General features: G+C 36.6%; 2 protein-coding genes, 1 long non-coding RNA gene and 1 pseudogene across 5 annotated transcripts; 2 read left to right on the top strand and 2 right to left on the bottom strand.

Moving 5' to 3' along the window:
* Positions 1-874: 874 nt before the first annotated feature.
* On the top strand, positions 875-17069 carry LOC120146643 (UDP-N-acetylglucosamine--dolichyl-phosphate N-acetylglucosaminephosphotransferase-like). 3 transcript variants are annotated; one of them, XM_039160155.1, is made up of 13 exons: positions 875-886; positions 3650-3654; positions 12387-12745; positions 13197-13284; positions 13509-13600; positions 13727-13845; positions 14822-14937; positions 15010-15137; positions 15232-15318; positions 15847-15907; positions 16001-16041; positions 16129-16249; positions 16539-17069. In XM_039160155.1, the coding sequence occupies exons 3-13, from the start codon at positions 12414-12416 to the stop codon at positions 16596-16598; spliced, it is 1245 nt and encodes a 414-aa protein (XP_039016086.1). In that variant the 5' UTR covers positions 875-886; positions 3650-3654; positions 12387-12413; the 3' UTR covers positions 16599-17069. The 3 variants fall into 3 exon arrangements, with proteins under 3 accessions (XP_039016086.1, XP_039016085.1, XP_039016084.1); XM_039160154.1 differs by lacking the exons at positions 875-886; positions 3650-3654 and having other exon boundaries at positions 12314-12745; positions 16539-16615; positions 16663-17066; XM_039160153.1 differs by lacking the exons at positions 875-886; positions 3650-3654 and having other exon boundaries at positions 12314-12745; positions 16539-17067.
* LOC120146676 lies at positions 6436-11378 on the bottom strand. Its single transcript, XM_039160177.1, has 9 exons — positions 11375-11378; positions 10905-11116; positions 10516-10632; positions 9600-10473; positions 8315-9423; positions 7949-8095; positions 7734-7842; positions 7326-7567; positions 6436-7176 (listed from the first exon to the last, which is right to left on the bottom strand). Exons 1-9 carry the CDS (start codon positions 11376-11378, stop codon positions 6436-6438), a joined length of 3555 nt encoding a protein of 1184 aa, XP_039016108.1.
* On the bottom strand, positions 16099-21191 carry LOC120146644. Its single transcript, XR_005518246.1, has 3 exons — positions 21181-21191; positions 20711-20713; positions 16099-16340 (listed from the first exon to the last, which is right to left on the bottom strand). It is a non-coding gene; the product is annotated as an uncharacterized LOC120146644 (long non-coding RNA).
* LOC120146642 lies at positions 19084-21317 on the top strand (annotated as a pseudogene).
* Positions 21318-21998: the final 681 nt, after the last annotated feature.

Below are 21998 nucleotides of genomic sequence, written 5' to 3'. Positions count from 1 at the left end.
TTTTGCTCCATAAGGACTTTCATTCCGTGTTCTGACATGTGTCCAAGTTTCTTATGCCATAGCATTGCAGAATCTGAACTACATGAGGCAACAGAGGCTTCTGCTTCTAGCAATGTCTCTCTCTTCAGCATGTACAAGTTTGCAGCTATCTTTTCACCTTTCAGCACCACAAGCGCTCCACGGAACACCTTCATGATTCCTTTCCGTGTTTCAATCTTGCTAGCATTATTATCCAACAATCCGTAGGATAATAAATTTTTCTTCAGACCTTTCACGTGTCGCACATCTCGAACAACTTTAATTGTTCCATCATACATCTTCAATTTGATGGTTCCCACGCCAACGATCTCTAAGGCATGATCATTGCAACTATACACAGATCCTCCTGAGACAGGTTCATAATGATGTAACCATTCTCTTCTTGAGGTCATGTGATATGTTGCTCCCGAATCAATGAGCCATATATCTGTAAATCGTTTTCTTCCTTCCACGGTGGTTGACGCTTCACAGCATAGAGCATCTCCATCATCTGAAGTGTTTGCGGTATTGCCTTATGGATTGGAGTTTTTATTTAGACTCCAATAATCATTCTTCAAGTGAACATTCTTTCCACAGTTGTAACACTTTAAATTCTTCTTGCTTCTCAACTTCGATCTACCATGTTTTTGACTGTTGCTTTGGCCACGTTCTGTTGATATCCCTCTCATCGTTGTCATCGTTGTCAACGCTTCTGCTTGTTGCAGATTTACTTGTCTGTCTTCCTTGTTCTTGCGTCGATTTTCTTCTTGTAGAACAGCAGCTGCAACGTCATCAAAGACTAGACTGGTGACATTACTGTTTGTCAAGTTGATGATGAGTTGATCATATGAATCCGGTAGACTTTGAAGTAGAATTTCAGCACGTTTTTGTTCTCCTATTTTACAGCTTAAGGATGTAAGCTGAGAAAATAAAGTGTTCAGTGTATTTAAGTGTTCCGTCACTGAAGTAGATTCTGGCATACGGAGAGTGTACAATTTTCTCTTAAGGAAAATTTTATTGTGCAACGATGTGGCCTCGTACAGTTTGGTGAGATGATCCCATATCTCCTTAGCTTTCTTCTTCTCCTCGATGCTTGACAATACTTCATCTGCTAATGCTAGATGAAAGTTTGTCATAGCATTCCCGTCCATTTCGATCCATTTGTTGTCATCTGTGAAATCCACCGGCCTTTCACTGATAGCTGCTAGACAACTGTCTTTTCTCAGGATGACCTTCATCTTCAATTTCCACAATGAGAAATTTCTCCCATTGAATTTTTTCAATATCAAATTTTGTTGCCATAGCTTCTTTTATGGATAGCTCCCACTATTTCACTATCGTGAATAGTTCTCTGGAACCTTCAAAGAATGAGTAATAACTTATTACTTTCTTATGTTGGAGGATTCACCTTTTGGTGGCAACCACAAAGACAATAAGCAGATATTACACACTCTAATCTGGCTCGGATACCAATTGTTGCGGAAGACAGCTATCGGATAGAGCAAAATCGCAACTGATAATTTTGAGAAAATAAAAATAAAGATAAAAGAGACACAAAATTTACGTGGAAAACCCCTAAAAATTTAGGGTAAAAACCACGGGCAACGGTAGAAGAATTTCACTATGAGAAATAGGAATTACAACCTCTCTCGATCTACCAAGGAGAAAACAATGATAATTCTCTCTAGATAAAAAGGAGAAAACAACTCTCAAGAAACTCTCTAAAATCTCTCTAGTATTGGAAGAAAGCTAGAATGCTTTGGGATGATTTTGAAGCTAAATGAGCTAGGGTATTTATAGTTGAAACTTAAGGACTAATCTTATAAATACCCTAAATTACAATGACTAAAATTAATTATCCCATTACCCTATTTCAACAAAAATTAGGTGCCTAATTTTTGACTTTGACAAAGCACCATTTGGTGCCTAAATTATTTGACTTTTAACAGTTTTATAATATGATTAGGTAAAGCCTGTTTGGTAAATCCAATAAGGTTATTTCCCCTTTGATCCTCATTCTAATTTAATTAATGCTTCCAGGAATTATAATTTCAAGTAGGGTGAACAAAACTCGGCTCAATTTGAAAAATTGATTTTTTTAGAGTAAAATATGTGTGATAAACTAATTATAAAAAATCATTTAATTTTAAAAAGTTATAATCGAATCACCCAATTAATATATTTTTATAGTTAAACCTTCATTAAAAGTAAACAAAATCTAACGAGGATTGATTTATTCATAAAAATTTTATGTGTCAATAATTTAAGCCTTAAATGAATATATTTAAAAATCAAAACAAAACTTAATTAATTTCCTTCCTCGATTAATTAAAGAACCTCGTTTGTCTTCAAAACAGCATTCCTCGCCTACCTTATATCCCTTCCTTTTATGGTTCTTCCCACATATGACATAGGAGATTGCTCTAAACTCATGATAACAATCTCACATGGTGGTAATGTTTTCCCTTCTTCCTCCAGTATCATGTCGTAGTTATCACCAAAATCTTACTTTTCTCCTCAGTGGCTTCGTTAACATTGACATGTTAACATGCTTCGATTGATGAAACCTTCCTAGAGAGGAACATAAAAATAAAACGATTGAGGTTTGTTCTTGTGGTGGTTTAAGAGTTAAAAGAAATTCAATGAGTTGAAGAAGTTGTTGGGAATTTCAAGTATTCCAAAGTACTTAGAGTAAAGAAAAGATTTATGGTAAAAGAAAGGAGAAATTCTTTGTGGTGAGAATTTGAGGGGTCGCTGGTAGAGTTGGAGCCATTGGAGTTGTCGAAGAAATCATTGGATAAGAAGATATCATATTCATAGAGATCTCCCGCGAAGGAGTAAAATTTGGAAAAGTTAAAGAAATCCTTCCCCAAACAAATTTTTTTTTTACCCTTTCATTAAAAAATATGTGTGTATAGGATACTAAGGTGGACATTACGTGTAAATTATAAAATAATAAAACAAATGTTTTATAACTCACTTTAAACACATGTTTTAAGGCCTAAGATGGTTATTAAAGTTTATGAAAGTAGTGTAGGGATCATAATACATTATTATTACACATTTTTAATGTCTAAATCTTCCACAATGACCTATAAGAACCAAAACCACAAAAACATGGTTGAAATCACAATACAAGCATACAAACTACACATATATGAAATACAAGTAGTAAAAAAGAGTTAGTAGTTGTTACCTTCAGCTCATAAGAAACAAGGACTCTTCTAGCTCAACCTTCCATAACTTTCTCCTTATTCTTGTACTTGGAAGACTCGCCCACTTCTTTTACTAATCAAAGACCATAAAACATCTCTAACATCGATATAATGATCTTAACTAGAAAAGCTACAAGATTTCAACACGAAGATAAAGTAAAAACACCTAGAGAAAGCTCTTTGAGCTTAAATCCTCTCAAAGTTTCTTTGAGATTTGTGACCCAAACCTCATCTTTATGTCTTCGTGTTAGTATATGTGCGTGAGCTATATACGACACTTAAAGTTATGTGATATCATGTAGCATTTATTGATTTTAATACTAGAGACTAGGTGAGACCAAGTACTATAGATATTGATTATTTGATGTTCAATGACATCGAATAGCGTGTTGTTGGTAATTGATCATGGGTGTAAGACATAGAGTTGTGGTTTTGATAATGCTCGAGTGTGCACACGATGGATCCATGTTTTGTGACGTAAGCTCTCTTGAAGAGTCAATTATTTACAAATTTTGATTAGTACAATCTCGACTTCAGTTGCGATCTTTCAAGTTGTGCGATTCAATGGCTAGCATACTTGTGAGCAACAAAGATATGAGAAGCAGTTGAGTTGATGCAGATGTCTAATAAATCAGAGTTATACAATTGAAGTGTAGAGGTTTTGCATGAGAAATTGGAATTTGACACAATATATTCAAGCGATGATATCGAGATTGTGTATGACAAGTATTCGTAGGATCTCGTTGAGATGCATGACAAGTTTACTTGGTTTCAGCTGGTAAAAGAGACTTAGAGATTTTGTGTGGGATGAAATCTCGATTAGGTTGAGTTGACCAATAAAGGGTTTAGCAGTTGTAGACCGAAATATGGTTAAATGTTGTCCTTGTGAAACGATTCGGGCGTTCGTTGCTGGGCAACAAGAATCAGATTTAATGGCTTTGGACTTGTTCCGGTTTTGCTAAAGGCTCGGTGCGAGAGATGTCGTCTAGTTAGTTGTACATATTTTTCATGGATCGCGATATTCATATCGTTGTGCATAAATTTCTCCTCGATGTTCTGACTCGATGAGAGTTTGAGATACTTTTGATGTTTTGATCTAAGAGTGAGATGTTGTTCAATCTTAGTAAATTTCAAAAATAAAATTTATTTCTAGGAGGAGAGAATTATAACGCCTCATTTTTCAAATCAACGCTTAAGGATTGATTCCATAGATTTATGGACCATGTCAAGTTCATAATTAAAATTGTTGGGTCAAGTGTAGGCTTAATTAGATGTGATTTGAGCATGTTGTGCCTTAAAAATATAATTTTTGCATAGTAGACTAATGCGGGAGGACAAAAAATATAATTAGATCATTATTAAAAATCAAGATTAATTTTAAGGGATTTCGGTCAGCCTTAGACGTGAGTTTTATGACACAAAGCTGGTGAATCTTTGTTTCTCTTCTCATTGTCTCCTCTTTCTTTCTCCCCTCAAGTGCCATAATTCAAAATGTAAGTTTTTGAAGCTTCGTTCATGCTCTCTTAAGCTTTAAAATTTGTCTCTTAGCCTTCAAATAACATCTTTTATTATTAGAAACTCATATTTTTTGTTGCTAGCCAGAGAAAGCGAGTGGAGAGCATTTTAGTTCAAGAATAGAAAGAGAGAGTAAGTGTAGATGAAAAATGAATTTTATTACGAGATTTTAATATCAAGGTAGTGTATTTCTAGTATTTTGTGGTATTATGATTTCATCAAATGTGATGCTTTTGTCGGTGATAAAGAAAAAGACTATTTAACATGAAATTTCATATTTATATCTTTATTGGTTTACGTGACATTTAAAATAAATATTATCATATTAGTATGAAGTTCACATAGACAATCACATGATATGTTACCATAAAACCTTTAAAATTTGAGGGTAGATTAAGTGAAGAGTCACTAAACTATGAAGTCTGACTCTATTTTAATCACCGAATTAATTTTTTTTAAAATGCTATCAATAATACTATCGATTGACAATATTTAATGAAAATGATGACAAGGCAGTTAAGTAAATTATATAATTATACTTTTGATCCTCCTTACCTACTCATTCTATCAATTTAGTCTTAATTTTAATTTAATTCAATAAATTTAACCTACCAATCGGATGATAACACATTACTATATGATCAGAGGAATTTTCTCCTAATTTTAATTAATATAATTTATCTCATTTTTCATCAATCATATGTGTTATGGTTTAAGTCGATTAGAAGAGAAATAGAGGAATAGATAAGAGAAATAGAGAGAATTTTAGAAAGAATTAAGAGAGGAATAGCTAGTTCATTCATAACATCCCATTCAGATTGATTCTACAGCATTTTATTTAGTTACAGGGCTCCAATTGTCATTTAATAATGAGCCAGTTGTCTGTACTATTAACAACCTATAACAGACTAATATTCTTCTCTGCTTGCAGGTTGTTGGGCCACCAAGCTGGGCTGCTTCACTTTTCCCGTATGAAGACTTGGGCCGACCCACTTCTGCCAGCACCCTTATCAGGTAACTTCTCTTCATCAGGTAAACGCTTCAATTCTTTTTCTCCTCTTCCAATCCCTAAATTCACTTTTTCAATTCCCTCTCGAGCCTCAATCCCTAACCCTAGATCATTGTTTCCCCCAATTGTTTCCCCAATTTCTTCCTCTCTTCCCCGTTCATCTCCTCGTTCCTCTCCTCCAACTGTAACAATACCCGCCGCTGGAAAGGATCCTTGTCCCCAAGGATCAAATTCAGGAAATTGGCCTCGAAGAACCGTATAATCTTCCCATGTATCACTGGTTTCATCAAGGTTCTTCCAGCGCACTAGCCACTGCGTTACAGGTTTGTTTTGTCTATTTATGATTCTTCTTCCCATAATCTTATATGGCTCGATTTTAATCTGTCCGTCATCGTCCATGGCAGGGGGGGTTCCTTGAAGAGACAATTGAATCCCCGACGTGCTTCTTCAGGAGGCTCACGTGAAAGATAGGATGTAATCTAGAAGAGTCTGGTAAGTCTAACTTATACGCAACTTCACCAATCTTCTCAATAACTTTATAAGGGCCGTAGAACTTAGCTGCTAACTTTAAATTCTTGCGCAGGGCCAACGAAGTCTGACGGTAGGGTTGCAATTTCAGGTAAACTGAATCTCCAACTGCAAATACTCTTTCTGTTCTTTTCTTGTCTGTTTGTTGTTTCATTCTATTACTTCATGCTCAAGTTGTAGCTTCACTAACTGTCTGATATCTTCTCTACTTCTCATTAAGTCACTAACAGACTGCACATTAGTTTCTGCTTGCCAAACCATAGTAGGAGGCTTGTAGCCATACAATGCCTCAAATGGTGTAAGTTTAAGGGCAGTGTGGTAGGTAGTATTATACCACCACTCTGCATGTGGCAGCCATTTAGCCCACTGCTTCGGCTGAAAAAAACATAAACCCCTCAAATATTGTTCCACACACTGATTCACCCTTTCTGTCTGACCATCAGTCTCTGGATGGTATGCAGTACTAAATAGAGTTTTAGTGCCTAGTTGCCTCATCAGTTCTCTCCAAAAGAGACTGGTAAATGTCTTGTCTCTGTCAGAAATGGCCATTTTAGGCTGGCCATGAAGTTTATAAACAGTATCCAAATACAATCTGGCTATATCAGTAGCTGTATAAGGATGTGATAAGGCTAGGAAGTGGCTGTACTTAGTAAATTTATCAACTATCACCAAAATGCAATTTTTCTTCTGGGATGTAGGCAAGCCTTCTATGAAGTCCATAGTAATAATCTCCCAAGCCTGTTGAGGAATAGGCAATGGTTGTAGGAGCCCTGGTTTAGGAATATGTTCTACTTTAGTCTGTTGACAAACTGTACATCCTCTAATATAATTTGCCACCATAGCCTTTAACTTAGGCCAATAAAAATTAGCCTTAATCCTTTGATAAGTAGCCTGTGTTCCAGAATGTCCCCATGAGGTGAATCATGTAAGAGTTGAAGAATTTGTAATCTTAATGTTCCAGTACCTCCAATATATACTTTGCCCTTGAATCTAAGAATACCCTTAGAGTATGTCCAGCAAGGGTTAGCAGTAGGACTTACTGGTAATATAGATAACCAGTCAGTTGCCATTTTATCCCCTTTATAGTTGTCTTCCACTTCTTGCACCCAACTAGGAATGATTAGGGTAGTACCCATAGCCATATACTGACCTTGATCTTCCCACTGTCTAGAAAGGGCATCAGCAACCACATTTGACTTACCCTTCCTATACTGAATAGAATAGTCGAGCCCCAATAATTTAGTCAGCCCTTTCTTCTGGATGGCAGTAGTTAATTTCTGCTCTAGCAAATATTTTAAAGGTTCATGGCCATTTTGATGATAAAAGGATTGCTTTCTAAATAATGCCTCCATTTAGATACTGCCATAGAATGCAATATATCTCTCTCATATATAGATAGGCAGTATGTCTAGGGCTAAGAGTTTTACTAAGGTAGGCAATAGGTCTACCATCCTGAGATAAGACAACCCCAATTCCTCCTGAACTGGCATCTGTTTCTAAATAAAAACTCTTCCAAAAATCTGGTAATGCTAGCACAGGGGCAACACACATAGCATACTTCAGATTTTCAAAAGCAGTTAGAGCCTCAGTACTCCAGTGAAAATTGTCTTTCTTAAGCATTTGAGTCAAAGGTTTACTGATGGTACCATAATTCTTAATAAACCTTCTGTAATAACCAGTCAATCCCAAAAAAACCTCTCAAAGATTTTAAAGATTTTGGCACAGGCCAATTCTTCATAGCTGCTACTTTAGTAGGATCAGTAGAAACCCCAGAAGCTGAAATAATATGTCCCAAGTACTCAACTTGAGTCTGTCCAAAGAAGCATTTAGACATCTTGGCAAACAATTGATTAGTTTTCAAAACTTCCAGAACCAATTGTAAATGAATGATATGATCAGCCATAGAAGTACTATAGACTAGAATATCATCAAAAATTACCAAGACAAATTTTCTTAAGAATGAACTAAATAATTCATTCATTAATGCTTGAAATGTAGCAGGGGCATTAGTAAGCCCAAAGGGCATTACCTTGAACTCATAATGGCCTTGATGAGTTCTGAAAGCTGTCTTATAGATATCCGCAGGCTTAATTCTGATCTGCCAATAACCAGACCTTAAGTCGATTTTAGAAAAATAAACTGCTCCACATAATTCATCCAGTAGATCTTCCATAACAGGAATAGGAAATTTGTCCTTCACTGTCATACTGTTTAGTTTCCTGTAATCAACACAAAACCTCCAGGTACCATCCTTTTTCTTAATTAAAAGATATGGAGAAGCAAAAGGACTTTTGCTTGGTTGAATCACAGAGGAGAAAAGCATATTAGCAATCTGCTTCTCTATCTCAGGTTTTTGAATATAGGGAAATCTGTAGGGTCTTAAGTTGATTGGGGTAGCTTCAGGTTTAAGAGGAATTGCATGGTCATGATTTCTTGTAGGAGTCAGTCCTGTAGGTTCAGCAAAAATAGCTTGATATTGGTCCAGAAGAGACTGGATAGCTGTAGGAGTAGTCTTGGAATCTTCACACATATTGAATAACACTACATGTCCCAAAAGAGGAGAATCAGAAACTGTCATCTTCAATAGGGTAGCTCCTGAAATCTGCTGTAAGAAATTTGACTGTTGTTGACCTTGTATAGTGATTTGCTTCCCCTTATGCACAAATCTCATTGTCATTTTATTAAAGTCCATCAATATTGGACTAAACAATCTCATCCAATCCACCCCTAACACCATATCACTACCCCCCAATTGAAGTAGTCTGAAATCATGTATAAAAGAGTGCCTTGCATCCTCCATTCCAAACCTTGCTGAACTGTAGAGTTGCTGCCCATTAGCTACTGTAATAGCTAGAGGATGAAGAGTATTTATCTGTATGCCAGCCTCAGCCCATTGAGGTGTTAAAAAACTATGGGTACTCCCACTATCAATTAGTATATTCAATGGTCTTCCCTGAATTGTTCCCTGAATCCTCAATGTATTATGACCAATACATCCAGTAATGGCATTCATAGATATTTCTAGATTCTCTTCCTCCTGTAAATTCTGCTGTTCTGGATCATTAGATAAAATTTCTGAAGGTAAGACACTTTCATCTTCAATCATCATATTCAACTGTTTTGCTTTACACTGATGGCCTGGAACAACTTTTCACCACACTTAAAGCATAAATTGTTTTGTCTCCTGTAGTCTATCAGTTCTGTTTTGTGTTGTAGTGGATGTATTCTTCAGTGTAGTGTTAGTTGATTAGGCTTAGAACCAGGTAGAGGAATTGAATGAGCTGGATTTTTTACAAAAGGTCTGAACCTCTTACTCTCAAATTCCACAGAGAGCTCATATAATTTAGCTTGCCTGCTTGCCTCAGACAATGTTTTAGGGTCTAGAGCTTTAACTCTATGTTTAATGTCATCCCTTAGTCCACTAATAAACAAAGAGACAAAAAATTCTTCACCTAAAGTAGGATTCTGCAGAAGCATGTGAGGTTGTAGTTCTTCAAATCTATCCTGATATTCTTCTACAGACCCTTTCTGGACCAGTTTTGTAAATTCCTCCACTATATCAACAAAGGCTTTATCACAAAACCTATGACATAAATCAGCCTCAAACTCATGCCAAGTCACATGATGTTTTTGCATAATATACCCATCAAACCAAATCTCTGCTTTACCTGTCAGGTACATTGTAGCTACTTCCACCTTCTGTTCATCAGCAATACTACAAAATGAAAAATATTTTTGACATTTTTGTAACCAACCTCTGGGATTACTTCCATCAAAAAATGGTAGCTCAATTTTTGGTCTATGCAACATAATCCCTGACATACTAGAAGACCCTCCTGTACCTCTTTTATCCACTTCTAAAGCCACTAACTGAGTTCTAGCAGCACTGTTCTCCCCCGTTTGGTTATCATTTTTGCAGCTAGCTATATGAGCAGGCAAGACATTTGGTTTAGACTTAAGAATACCAGGCTCATCCGGTTTATAAGTAAACCGAGTCTTATCATTGATTACTGTCACCTTAACAGGTTGTTTGTTACTCATATTTGATGAATCAAGGGTATGTACCTGATCCTCAAACTGATTTTGGTCCTCTTTTCTGCCAGTCAAAATATTCAAGATTTCCTCCACATATCCATGATTTGTAGCCAATCTAGACTCCAGTGTAGAAATCCTCTCTTCCTGAGTCTCCTACCATTTAGGTAGATTAGACTCATCTCGTCCTTGTTTCACCAGTGCTGTCAGTTCTTCCATCTGCTTCTGCAACCAGCTAATCTTCTGCCATATTCTGATTTTTCTTGGGCATACCACCAACTTGCCAGAAACCGAGGCTCTCGATACCAATTTGTTCTGGTTTAAGTCGATTAGAAGAGAAATAGAGGAATAGATAAGAGAAATAGAGAGAATTTTAGAAAGAATTAAGAGAGGAATAGCTAGTTCATTCATAACATCCCATTCAGATTGATTCTACAGCATTTTATTTAGTTACAGGGCTCCAATTGTCATTTAATAATGAGCCAGCTGTCTGTACTATTAACAACCTATAACAGACTAATATTCTTCTCTGCTTGCAGGTTGTTGGGCCACCAAGCTGGGCTGCTTCACTTTTCCCGTATGAAGACTTGGGCCGACCCACTTCTGCCAGCACCCTTATCAGGTAACTTCTCTTCATCAGGTAAACGCTTCAATTCTTTTTCTCCTCTTCCAATCCCTAAATTCCCTTTTTCAATTCCCTCTCGAGCCTCAATCCCTAACCCTAGATCGCTGTTTCCCCCAATTGTTTCCCCAATTTCTTCCTCTCTTCCCCGTTCATCTCCTCGTTCCTCTCCTCCAACTGTAACAAATATGATGACACTTTTATGAAATTTATAAATAAAATAAATTTAATGAATGTGTCATTATCTGAATAATAAAATAATTTATTAAATTAAATTAAAATTAGAATTCAGCAGACCAAAAGTGTAATTATATAAACTTAATATAATAACAATTTAAGCACCAATCCGTCATGGCGCTGTTGTGCTCTGCGTGTCTGTTATGAAGTTGAAGTTCAGAACATTCTCAACTCTGCTGGTTTTACTCCTCAAGTTACCCATGGACGACAGGTATCTTGTGGCGATTGGTTAATGGATATGAGTGTTCATCTTTCACTGGAGAGATTTGTTGATTTACTAATTTTATTGTATCAGTTATGGTATCGTCGAAATTTGTTTGTGCATGAAGGCAAACGTCTTCCGGGTTGGCACATTGTTGCTTCTGGGCGTGCTTTGCCCGTCGTCTTTCATCCATGTTTCTTCTTCCGATGATGCCCAGTATACCAGTGCTGTTATCACTTCATGGTCCAAACTTCACCATGGTGCTATAAAAATAAATGTGGACGGTTCGTTTGTTCCAACTTCTAGAGAGTCTGCTGTGGGTATTATTGCTCGCGATCACTTTGGGACAGTCCTCTCGGCCCATGCTCTTCCGGTTCCACAACACAGCACCCCAGCTATGGTTGAAGTTACAGTAATAACGCGTGGCATCCTTTTGGCTTTGGAGATGGAGTGTGATTCTGCAATTATTGAGAGTGATGCAAATAACATTGTTACTCAACTATATTCTGATGCTTTGGATCTTTCAACGGTTCGTTTCCATTTAGAAGAAGCTCGTTCTCTACTTGGCACTTATCCTCACACCTCTGTGCAGCCCATTCGAAGATCTGCAGACAAGGCAGCGCATGTTTTAGCAACTTATGCACTTCCATTGCACTCTCCTGTTTTCTTTTACTTTGAAATCCCTTCTTTTCTTAATTCTGTTGTTATGGACGATGCTTTATTGTTCATGGAATATTTCATGTTCCCTCAAAAAAGAAGCACCTATCCGTCGGGTGATCTAGTCGAAATGTCTAATCGTGAGGTGCTTGTACAATAGCTTATCTGGAAAAAGAAAAGAAAAACTTGACACGTAAGCTTAAAATATGCTTTGGTGGCAATATCTGGTTGGTTTAATGACGCCAAAAATGAAACTTAATACATAGTCCAAGTCTCCAACTTTCCATGGAATTACATATAGTTCCAATGAAAATTTAAAGAGTAAAATTGACAGAAAATAAAAACATTTTTTTTTTGCAGAGAAACACAGCAGCAGCCATGGCAGCTCGCAAAAGAGCTTCAGCAAAGCCAATGCCTCCTCAAACGCCAGAAACAACCATGGCCCAAATCGACCCGCCTATCGCTCCACCTAAGAAATCCTTAATCTTTAATTCTGCCTTTTCTTTTCAATCCCATTTTTACCTTCTTTACCAACACTACAATATCGAGCAAGACCTCAGGAGATCTATCCTCATCAATGCCGCCCTTTGTGTCGCCGGCTTCTTCCTTACACAGAGAATGATACCTGTTGCTTCTAGATATGTTTCGAAACGCGGTTTATTTGGATTTGATATTAACAAGAAGGGTACCCCTCAAGGCAATGTTAAAGTGTAAGCCTCAAAGTTTTTCTGTTTCCCTTATTGAAAAAAATTGGGTTTCAATTGCCTTTGATTTTTGTTGATTAGGTTATGTTTTAATTTGCAATTTTGATTGTATTAGCTAAATTGCATTTGGATGTTTTTTCAAGATCATAAGCTGAGTGTACTGGCTAGATCTTTGTCTATATGTATAAAATTTTGCGTTGTTCAATAAATAATTCTACTTTAAAATATTATTGTCAACTCAATGACTTCATGAATTGTCGATAAGTTGGATCCTCAATTGTGGTTTTGAGTTTTTATTAGAACCTTTGTTTTCTTTTCTAATTCTGTTCGTAGTGCTTGCAGATGCTCCATCATGCTCTCGAATCATGTGCTGAAGTTTGATTTTCTTTTTCCATTCATGAAATAATAAAAATACATGGAACACTCTAGTTACTGAAGGCTGCTTTGGATTTTGCAGGCCTGAGTCATTGGGAATCGTTGTGGGCATTGTTTTCTTGGTTTTGGCTATTTTGTTCCAGTATTTTAACTTCACAGCAGATTCGAATGTAAGTGTGACGTTTCCACGATGTATCATGCTGCTTTTCTGCATACTTTGAATTTTGCATTTGTACAGTTGTATTTTACATTGTCAGCGAAATAGTTTTTGAAATAATTCAAACACTAGCAATGGCTTGTTGTGGGCATTATATTAGGTTTGATGTTAGCTTATTCATGCAGAGTTAATGCTTTATACGATTTAAGAGCAATCTGTTGGCTATTGTTTATTCAGTGGCTCGTTGAGTATAATGCAGCCTTAGCATCCATCTGCTTCATGATTTTACTTGGCTTCGTAGACGATGTCCTGGATGTTCCTTGGAGAGTGTGAGTATATCCTTAGCCTTAAGGTTTTCATGTAGTCCACAACAGCCTGTAAAATATTTGGAAGGATGTCTATGGCTTCTGAACTAATGCTTAACAAGTTCCTCGCTTTCCTTTTGTGAAGAGCAGGAAACTAGTATTACCGTCAATTGCTGCACTTCCATTGTTGATGGCCTATGCTGGACATACAACTATCGTCATTCCAAAGCCTTTTGTTTCATATGTTGGGCAAGAGGTGTTGGTTCTAGGTATGGAACAGTTAAGTTAATTTGGCAGTAAGAATAAGAGCCTTTAGTGATGTTGTTGGTGTTTATTCTGTTGGTCTCATTTTCTTGTGGTACGATGCCTTTTCTTTAACGTCAACCTAACTCTAATAGAAACTGTAAACTCAAAGTTCTGGCTACTGGTCGTGCTGTGGGTCATCTTTGGCTCAAATCATTTAGGGTTTTCACCTTTTCAGATTATTTCAATTGAGGTTCCAAGTTGTTGATCTTTGGTGTTAAATCAGGGTGTCAAATAAGGTTGTCCAAATATAGGGGACTTTGGGTTAGTCCCCTGCCAGGCGACCTTTCCATTCATAAATTATTCATGAACACTTCTGCACTTAATTTTTATGGTAAAAGCACGGCTGTATAACCATGAAGTTTCAATGTTGTCTTTGAAAAAGGGGGGGGGGTGGCGGCTTAATTATAAGCTCTCAACAATGAAGCATATCAAGGAAAGGATTCTGTTATCACATAAAGCATGCAGTATCCCCCTGCCACAGCCACACACACACATTTTCAGGAAAAAGGAATCTGTCTTTGAAGCAATGACACTCCAAATTTTTACCATGTTAAAATTATGTATCTATATGCTCATACATATTGGAGGATATGTGAAGATATAAAGGAATGTGTTGGATATGTCTTGGATATAGTTAGAGTTAACATTAACCTTTCTATCTGAGAAAAGAACAGAGAGGCCTAAATGTTGGAGTTAACATTAATCTTTTTATGTGACAAAAACAGTGCTCATACATTACTCTTTGCTTTCTGTCCCATCTTAAGTAACCTTTTCATGATTTATCTTTTTGAACTGGTTTTTTTGTTTATCTTCAATTCTGATTTCCTTTTTTATTTTAAAAAAAAGAAAGGAAATCTGAATTTATTTTTGTGTATAGAACACCAAGTCAGTGAGCTGTTTATCCTTGCAAGGAACTCACGACTAGGTTTGTTGTGGCAGGATGGGTGTACAAATTATATATGGGGCTTTTGGCAGTATTCTGCACAAATTCCATTAATATTCATGCTGGTTTGAACGGCCTTGAAGTCGGGCAAACAGTTGTGATTGCGTCAGCTGTAAGCAGAAATGCTAATGATCTTATATAAATCTGGCATTATAGCAGTCTAACTTCATTTTGCAATACACAGATTGTGATGCATAACTTGATGCAAATTGGAGCATCTGCAGATCTTGAGTACAAACAAGCTCATGCTTTCTCTATTTATCTTGTGCAACCCTTATTAGCCACTTCCTTGGCTCTACTTTCCTACAACTGGTAATAATTCTGGCATCTTACATCCAGCTGTTTGCAGCTGCTACTTCTTGGCTAATGAAGTCTTCCTAATGGCTTTTTACTTCTTGTGTTTTAGGTATCCTTCGTCAGTTTTTGTTGGGGATACATACACATACTTTGCTGGAATGACCATGGCTGTAGTTGGAATTCTGGGACATTATAGGTGTGTGTTCTTTGCAATAAGTTTCATTTGCCTGGTCTTTGGTTACATATTGCAGTACCTATATACCCACATGTACACTTGAATGTATGTATTGTGTACACACGTCCCTTCACCCAAATGTCATAACAGTTAACTCAGTGCCTTCTGGGTTCTGACTATTCATTCGGGAATTAATCTGTATTAGATTTATGATAAAAAAAGTGATTCAGTAACCTTGAAAGCCACTTTGAAGTCCATGTCTTAGGTTAACAAAATTGATAATTTACCATTATCCTGTCATTTTGGTTATTGGTAGCTATTTTCTGGGTAATTTAACACATATGAATTGCCTAAAAGCAGGTACAACTAAGTTCTAAGCTTTGTGCTGCTATCTGCTATTTTGCTGGACTTACATGGCTTAATGTTCATTTTTTTATGGTCAAACTAAAGTATTTTTGCCTACCATCAGCAAGCTTTAATGCAGAGGGGCTATGCTTATAAATATTGATTATTTTTCTGTCTTTTTCCACTTTAAATTGCTTGTTGCAGTGAAACACTCCTGATTTTCTTTCTTCCTCAAGTGTTAAACTTCCTCTTGTCACTTCCTCAGGTTTGCGCTACTGTTCTCTCTCTGTTACTATTTATAACTTGACTAAATAATATGCAAGATATCTAATTTGCATTGACATCAATATTTGTTTAGCTTTCTGGCTATGTCAAATGTCCCCGTCATCGTCTTCCAAGGTAACTCTTGATACCCATATCATACTTGGATTGCATACATCAAAATTTTATCATCTCTTTTATCATTAATGGCTTGTGCATCTCTAGGTTCAATCCTGAAACCGGACTACTTACTGGAACACGTGACGGGACACTCATAAACTTTTACCTGAGAATAGTTGGGCCAAAATCGGAAAAGTCACTTTGTATCCACCTCCTCTTTGTTCAGGTGAGTTCTCATGTTTGCATTCTGCCTTCACTTAACCTGCATTTTGTTTCTTAATCTCCAAAGTACAAGAGGAACCCAATTTTAGTGAATTCTACCAATCAAATAAATTTCAGTTTCGTATCATCCAATCATAACAAATAGTTCCCGGACCAATTTAAACAAAATTGCACTTCGTAACATATAGTTTGTGATAAATAGTTCTAGCTATACTTAGTAAAGTTGAATGATCTCCGAGTACCGAGCATCATCCATTTGTTTACCAGTCTCGTGTGTTTGCCATTTTCAATAGGCCCTAGGATGCTGCTTCTGTTTCATGCTGAGATACTTCCTGGCTGGTTGGTACAAATAAGGTAACGACATTAAGAAGTGCAAAATGCTTTTGTTATACGGGTTTTTGGCGTAGAATAATTTAGCGAACACGAGAATATGTTTTTCTGCCGAAACAAATGAGCTTCTATCTTGACAACTTTATGATGAATGCTGACAAAGTTTTTACTTTCATGAATTTTTCATTTTATATAATGTCATTGTCACATGAAAATTTACATTTTGTGGAAGATATTAGATTCTGAGAATCCAATACTTAAATACCGTACGTTTTTGGATTGGCAGGTTCAACTAGTTGATGTAGAAGCTGAGGCAATGCCGTGTTGGAAACTGTACATTGGTTGAGATACTTTCAACAACATTTTTATTATATATATATACTCAGTTACACATATATTGATATGGAAATGCAGAATAGGATTGGGGGTTGCTATTTGCAATATTTTAAATGATTATTTCGACCAGAACTCCATGGTCGAGTAACAAAAATAGTCTGTTTGTGGTGTGTGGGGGCAGTGATTTGATCCTGTCAATGGTGTATGAATTGAATAGAAATTATTCTTATTAGGTGCACGTGCTTCAAAAAATGGCATTAGTTTTTTGGTACAATTTTAGTTGCCCACGTACTTGAAAATCCCCACAAGTAATAACGACTCAAACTCGGACATGGTTGCTGCTGGTGAATCCCAAGCGAACGGGCCAAGAAACACTAGGGTGAGCAAATCTCAATTCAAAGGATTGATCGATTTGAAAAAAAAAGGTTGATTCGTAATTTCTACTAAATTTGTTTTAGAATTTGAGTCATCTTATAAAATATCAATTCTCCACCAGTCAATAATTATAGATAGATCCCTCTGCTTTTTGAAGCCTCCAAAAGAGCACATGAGTAGCATAGCTTTTGAATCAATTACATAGCGTAGACAAGACCTCTAACAGACTCACATGATTTATCATAATTAAATCTAAGATTTGATTATTAAATCTATTTAGTCTTCTGACTTATGAGTAGCCATAATAATCACATGTCTGCTACCATTAGTTAGAGTTAATATAAATATTTCTCAACCACGAATGAGAAAGGAAGATACCATATGAGAAATGGGCCATAATGGTGGGACGATGACCTGAATGTGAAGGAGAAGAGGTGAGCGGCTGTGATGTTTGTTAGTTAAGGATTTTGATATTAGAAAGCAATAAGAAATAAAATATACTGAAAAAAATTATTGATGTTAATGGAAAAGGGTCAATCCACCCACTACAGCAAATAAGCTTATATAATCCCAAATGATCAGCTAACAATTTAAATTGTTAATAACAAATTCTCAACAAACCAATAACAAAATATAATTATTTTAGTTCTTCTAACACTCCAACCCCTTTATTCTCTTCCTAGATTCTCAACTCCTCTTATGCCTCCACCTCTCTCATAAAGAAATCTCGGTCATTCTTATATCGACTACAATTCTCTACCTAAACTAAAAGGGTTAAACTGTCAACTGTCGGCACATTCCATTTATTCCATCAACAAATATCTAAATTTGTTCTTCAAATAAGGGAAATAATTATAGAAGAATCAAGAATGTGATCAACAGGAAAAAAAACGGTGTTTCAAAAAGTACTGCAAATATATGAATGGGATGCCTTTGTTTTTCTTTTTCCCACATTGAAAGCTTCGAGTCTATATAAATATATAATTTTTTATGTGAAAGCCAAAAGACATGCCAAGAATTGACATGAGTAAATAAATAATTCTTAGAATGAAAAGAAAATTGTGACATCCTAATGGAAAAGCTGTGCTGGTATTGAAGTGGGTGTTGTTCAATCGAAAAAACAATAGTAAATGGAGTAATAATTTCCAAAGTAGTAGAGTTTGTTTCGGCTCAAAAAGGCAACACGACATTATATTAAAAGGTGGGATCAATTTAGGGATGTCTCACTGCTGTTATTAAAGACTACCCCAAGCCCACATCTAGTCTTCATAGAGTAGTGTTTTCCTCGGCCACTCAAACTGCCATTTCCATGTCAACTTTCCATTATTCCCCATGACTAAGCACCCGGCCCCTACATAGCACACAGTTGAATTCTGCATTAAAAGCTTAGAAAATCTTATTTGCACAGTAGGCAGACAACAAGAGTGCACGCATACAAAGAAATACTTTAAGTATGACATAGTCAAGAGAAACAACACAGGCTTATGATTACAAACCATGAAGCAGAAAGTAGAGACCGTGCATTGTCTTTGTGTTGTGCAGACAATTATCATTGCATCTTGTAATGTAAATTGGTTGTAAGAGAAAAAAGATAATTACCTCAGATTTAAAAAAAAAAAACACTCGCTCGATGTTGGAGCCATCGTAGGATATGCCAGACTAAACCTTCCCCTTTAAATTCTCGTGCGCCTTTCATTTCCTTGGGCTCTTCTTCACCTCTCTTTAAAGCTTTTTCTCACACAACACCCACAACCTCTCTCTCTCTCTCTCACACACACACAAACATATTATCGAGAGATGGGGCCAGCAGCTTGTGGCATTCTCAAACAAAACAACGTTATATTCCTTCAATTTTTCGTGATTTTGGTGTGGAGCTGCATCCCAGATAGAACCAATCTTTGTTATAACCACTCTTTTAATACCCCAACCATTCCACCTCATTTAAGCTCCTCCAGCATTCCCTCATCTTTGAAAACTCTTGCTCTGGATGGCTACTTCAGTTTCGAGAACCTTGAACATGCCGCGGTCACATATGTCACTACCTTCCCTCAGCAATTTTACACCCAAAATCAGTTTCTGATATTTCTTCCACTATCAAACACATCATGGATATGGGTTCTGCAACAAAGTTGACAGTAGCAGGTAGAGGCCGCGGTCACTCCCTACAAGGTCAGGCTCAAGCCTATCAAGGTGTGGTTATCAATATGGAATCACTTCGACGACCAAGCATGTATGTTGAGAACGGTGAGGTGCCTTACGTGGATGTTTCCGGTGGCGAAGTGTGGATTAACATCTTGCATGAGACTCTTAAATATGGACTTTCTCCCAAGTCTTCGACTGACAATCTTCACCTAACTGTGGGAGGTACTTTATATAATGCGGGAATAAGTGGTCAGGCATTTCGGCACGGACCCCAGATTAATAGTTTACCAACTAGAAGTTGTAACAGGTACGTTTAAGGAGACAACAACAACGTTTTATGAACTCCAAGACAACTCCATACAATCATTTCGTGGAAAATTGTAGGACTCCATCACACAGGGTCTAGCAAAACTCAAAACAAACAGTAGAAGGGAACACAAGGTTTTCAATAAAATGAATGAACTCAAGTAATATGGAAACAATTTGAATCTAACTTGGGATTTGAATGCAGGAAGAGGAGAAGTGATTACATGTTCAGATACGAAGAATGCTGACCTGTTTTATGGCGTTCTTGGGGGACTAGGACAATTCGGCATCATCACCCGTGCTCGAATATCTCTTGGACCAGCAGCAAAGATGGTAAGAAAAAAAAACTTCTTTCCTTGGGTTCACAAGGGCACCGGGACTCAAACCTTATTTATCATCGTTGACAGGTGAAATGGATCAGGGTTCTTTACTCTGAATTCTCAACATTTTCTAATGACCAAGAGCAGTTAATATCATCCAATAATTCATTTGACTACGTTGAAGGGTTTGTTATGATAAACAAAACTGGTCTCCTCATCAAATGGAGATCTTCCTTCAATCCCAAAGATCCAATTCAAGCAAGCCAATTCAGTTCAGATGGGAAAATACTTTACTGTCTAGAAATGGCCAAATACTATAACCCAGAGAAGATGGATGTTCTGAACCAGGTAAGACTTTAACAAGAATGTTCAAGCATCACCCCATATCATAATATTAAATTGAGGTTATAGATGTTGCAGACGTTACGACTTGATTTATTTCCTAAAAAAATCATTATTTTTTAAATTGCTGAAATGGAAGCCTTGCGATGTTGTGGTGACCTTGAAAAACATTATGATGAGACCATTACGCTGCACTGCTGCCGTAATTTAGTACCATGCAGCCAATATGTTTAACTGATAGAATGGAACTAACCAGTACGACGCATATTGCAGGATATTGAGGAGTTGTCAGAATTAAACTATATCCCATCTACACTCTTTCTATCTGAAGTTTCTTATGTGGAATTCCTCGACAGAGTGCACTTGTCTGAGATAAAACTCAGATCAAAAGGATTATGGGAAGTTACTCATCCATGGCTCAATCTTCTTATACCCTAAAGCAAGATCTTTTGAATTTGCCCGAGAGGTCTTTGGTAATATCGTGAAAGGTCCTATCCTAATTTACCCTGTCAACAAGGCCATGTAAATTTTCAGTATATATATGCAGTTGCTATTTACAATTCTTAGATGCCAAATTCTGAACCTGATATATCTGTATTGCAGGTGGAATAATAGAACATCCATGGTTACACCAGAGGAAGATATATTTTACCTGACATTCCTATCATCTGCAATCCCCTCATCCACAGGAACAGATGGCTTAGAACACATTATGAGCCAAAACAAACGTATTCTTGACTTCTGTACCAAGGCACAGCTTGGAGAAAAGCAATATTTGCCCCACTACTGCACCCAAGACGAGTGGCGAGTTCATTTCGGCACTCACTGGGAAACTTTTGTACGGAGAAAATCTGCATACGACCCTTCGGCGATCCTTGCTCCTGACAGAGAATCTTCCAATAGGCAATCTCAGTCTCATAACAGTGCCATTTTTTCCGAGGCCATATATTAAACACACAAGGTTGCCTACACCTATAAGTTACGGCCAATGAAAATTTCCTCTTGTTATTCACCACCAACACTCCCAAGTAAAATAGGAAAGCGGCTGGTTATCAGACAATTTTGCTTAGGAATTGAAGCATTTGGCAATCACCAAAATTCACTTGTACAGAGAATTAAAACATAGCCTAATAAGGACATTTTAAGTACATTCTCTCTTCCATCAAGATACAAGGTAAGGCTACCCATAAATGTTCACTTACTAAAAAAACAAATCCAAACAACTGACTCTAATGAAAAGGTGAGACAAGATAGAAAATACCAGAATCTTTGAACTAAAAATTAGGGGCGAGTAAAACTCAAATCTAAAAAAATTGAATTTTTAATTCTAAATATTTGATTTTTTCCGATTGGACTCAACTCGTAATTTTATAACTAGATTCAACTCCAATTTTATATCTATATAGTATATGATTATAAGAATTGTTTAAACTATAATCAAGTAATACCATAACATTATGAATATTTATATTTAAATTTAAACAGAAACTTAAACAATAAGACTCCACTCAAAATTTATAAACTTAACTCGACTAAACAAATTTCAAATAAAGTTTGAGTTATAAAATAGGACTCGTCAACTCGATTAAATTGATTTTTTTA

This window comes from Hibiscus syriacus, unplaced genomic scaffold (assembly GCF_006381635.1).
Source record: "Hibiscus syriacus cultivar Baekdansim isolate YM2019G1 unplaced genomic scaffold, ASM638163v2 tig00110930_pilon, whole genome shotgun sequence".
Classification (NCBI taxonomy): Eukaryota; Viridiplantae; Streptophyta; class Magnoliopsida; order Malvales; family Malvaceae; genus Hibiscus; species Hibiscus syriacus.
Note: the sequence above shows the minus strand (reverse complement) of the source record. Positions and strands in the feature narration are given on the sequence as shown.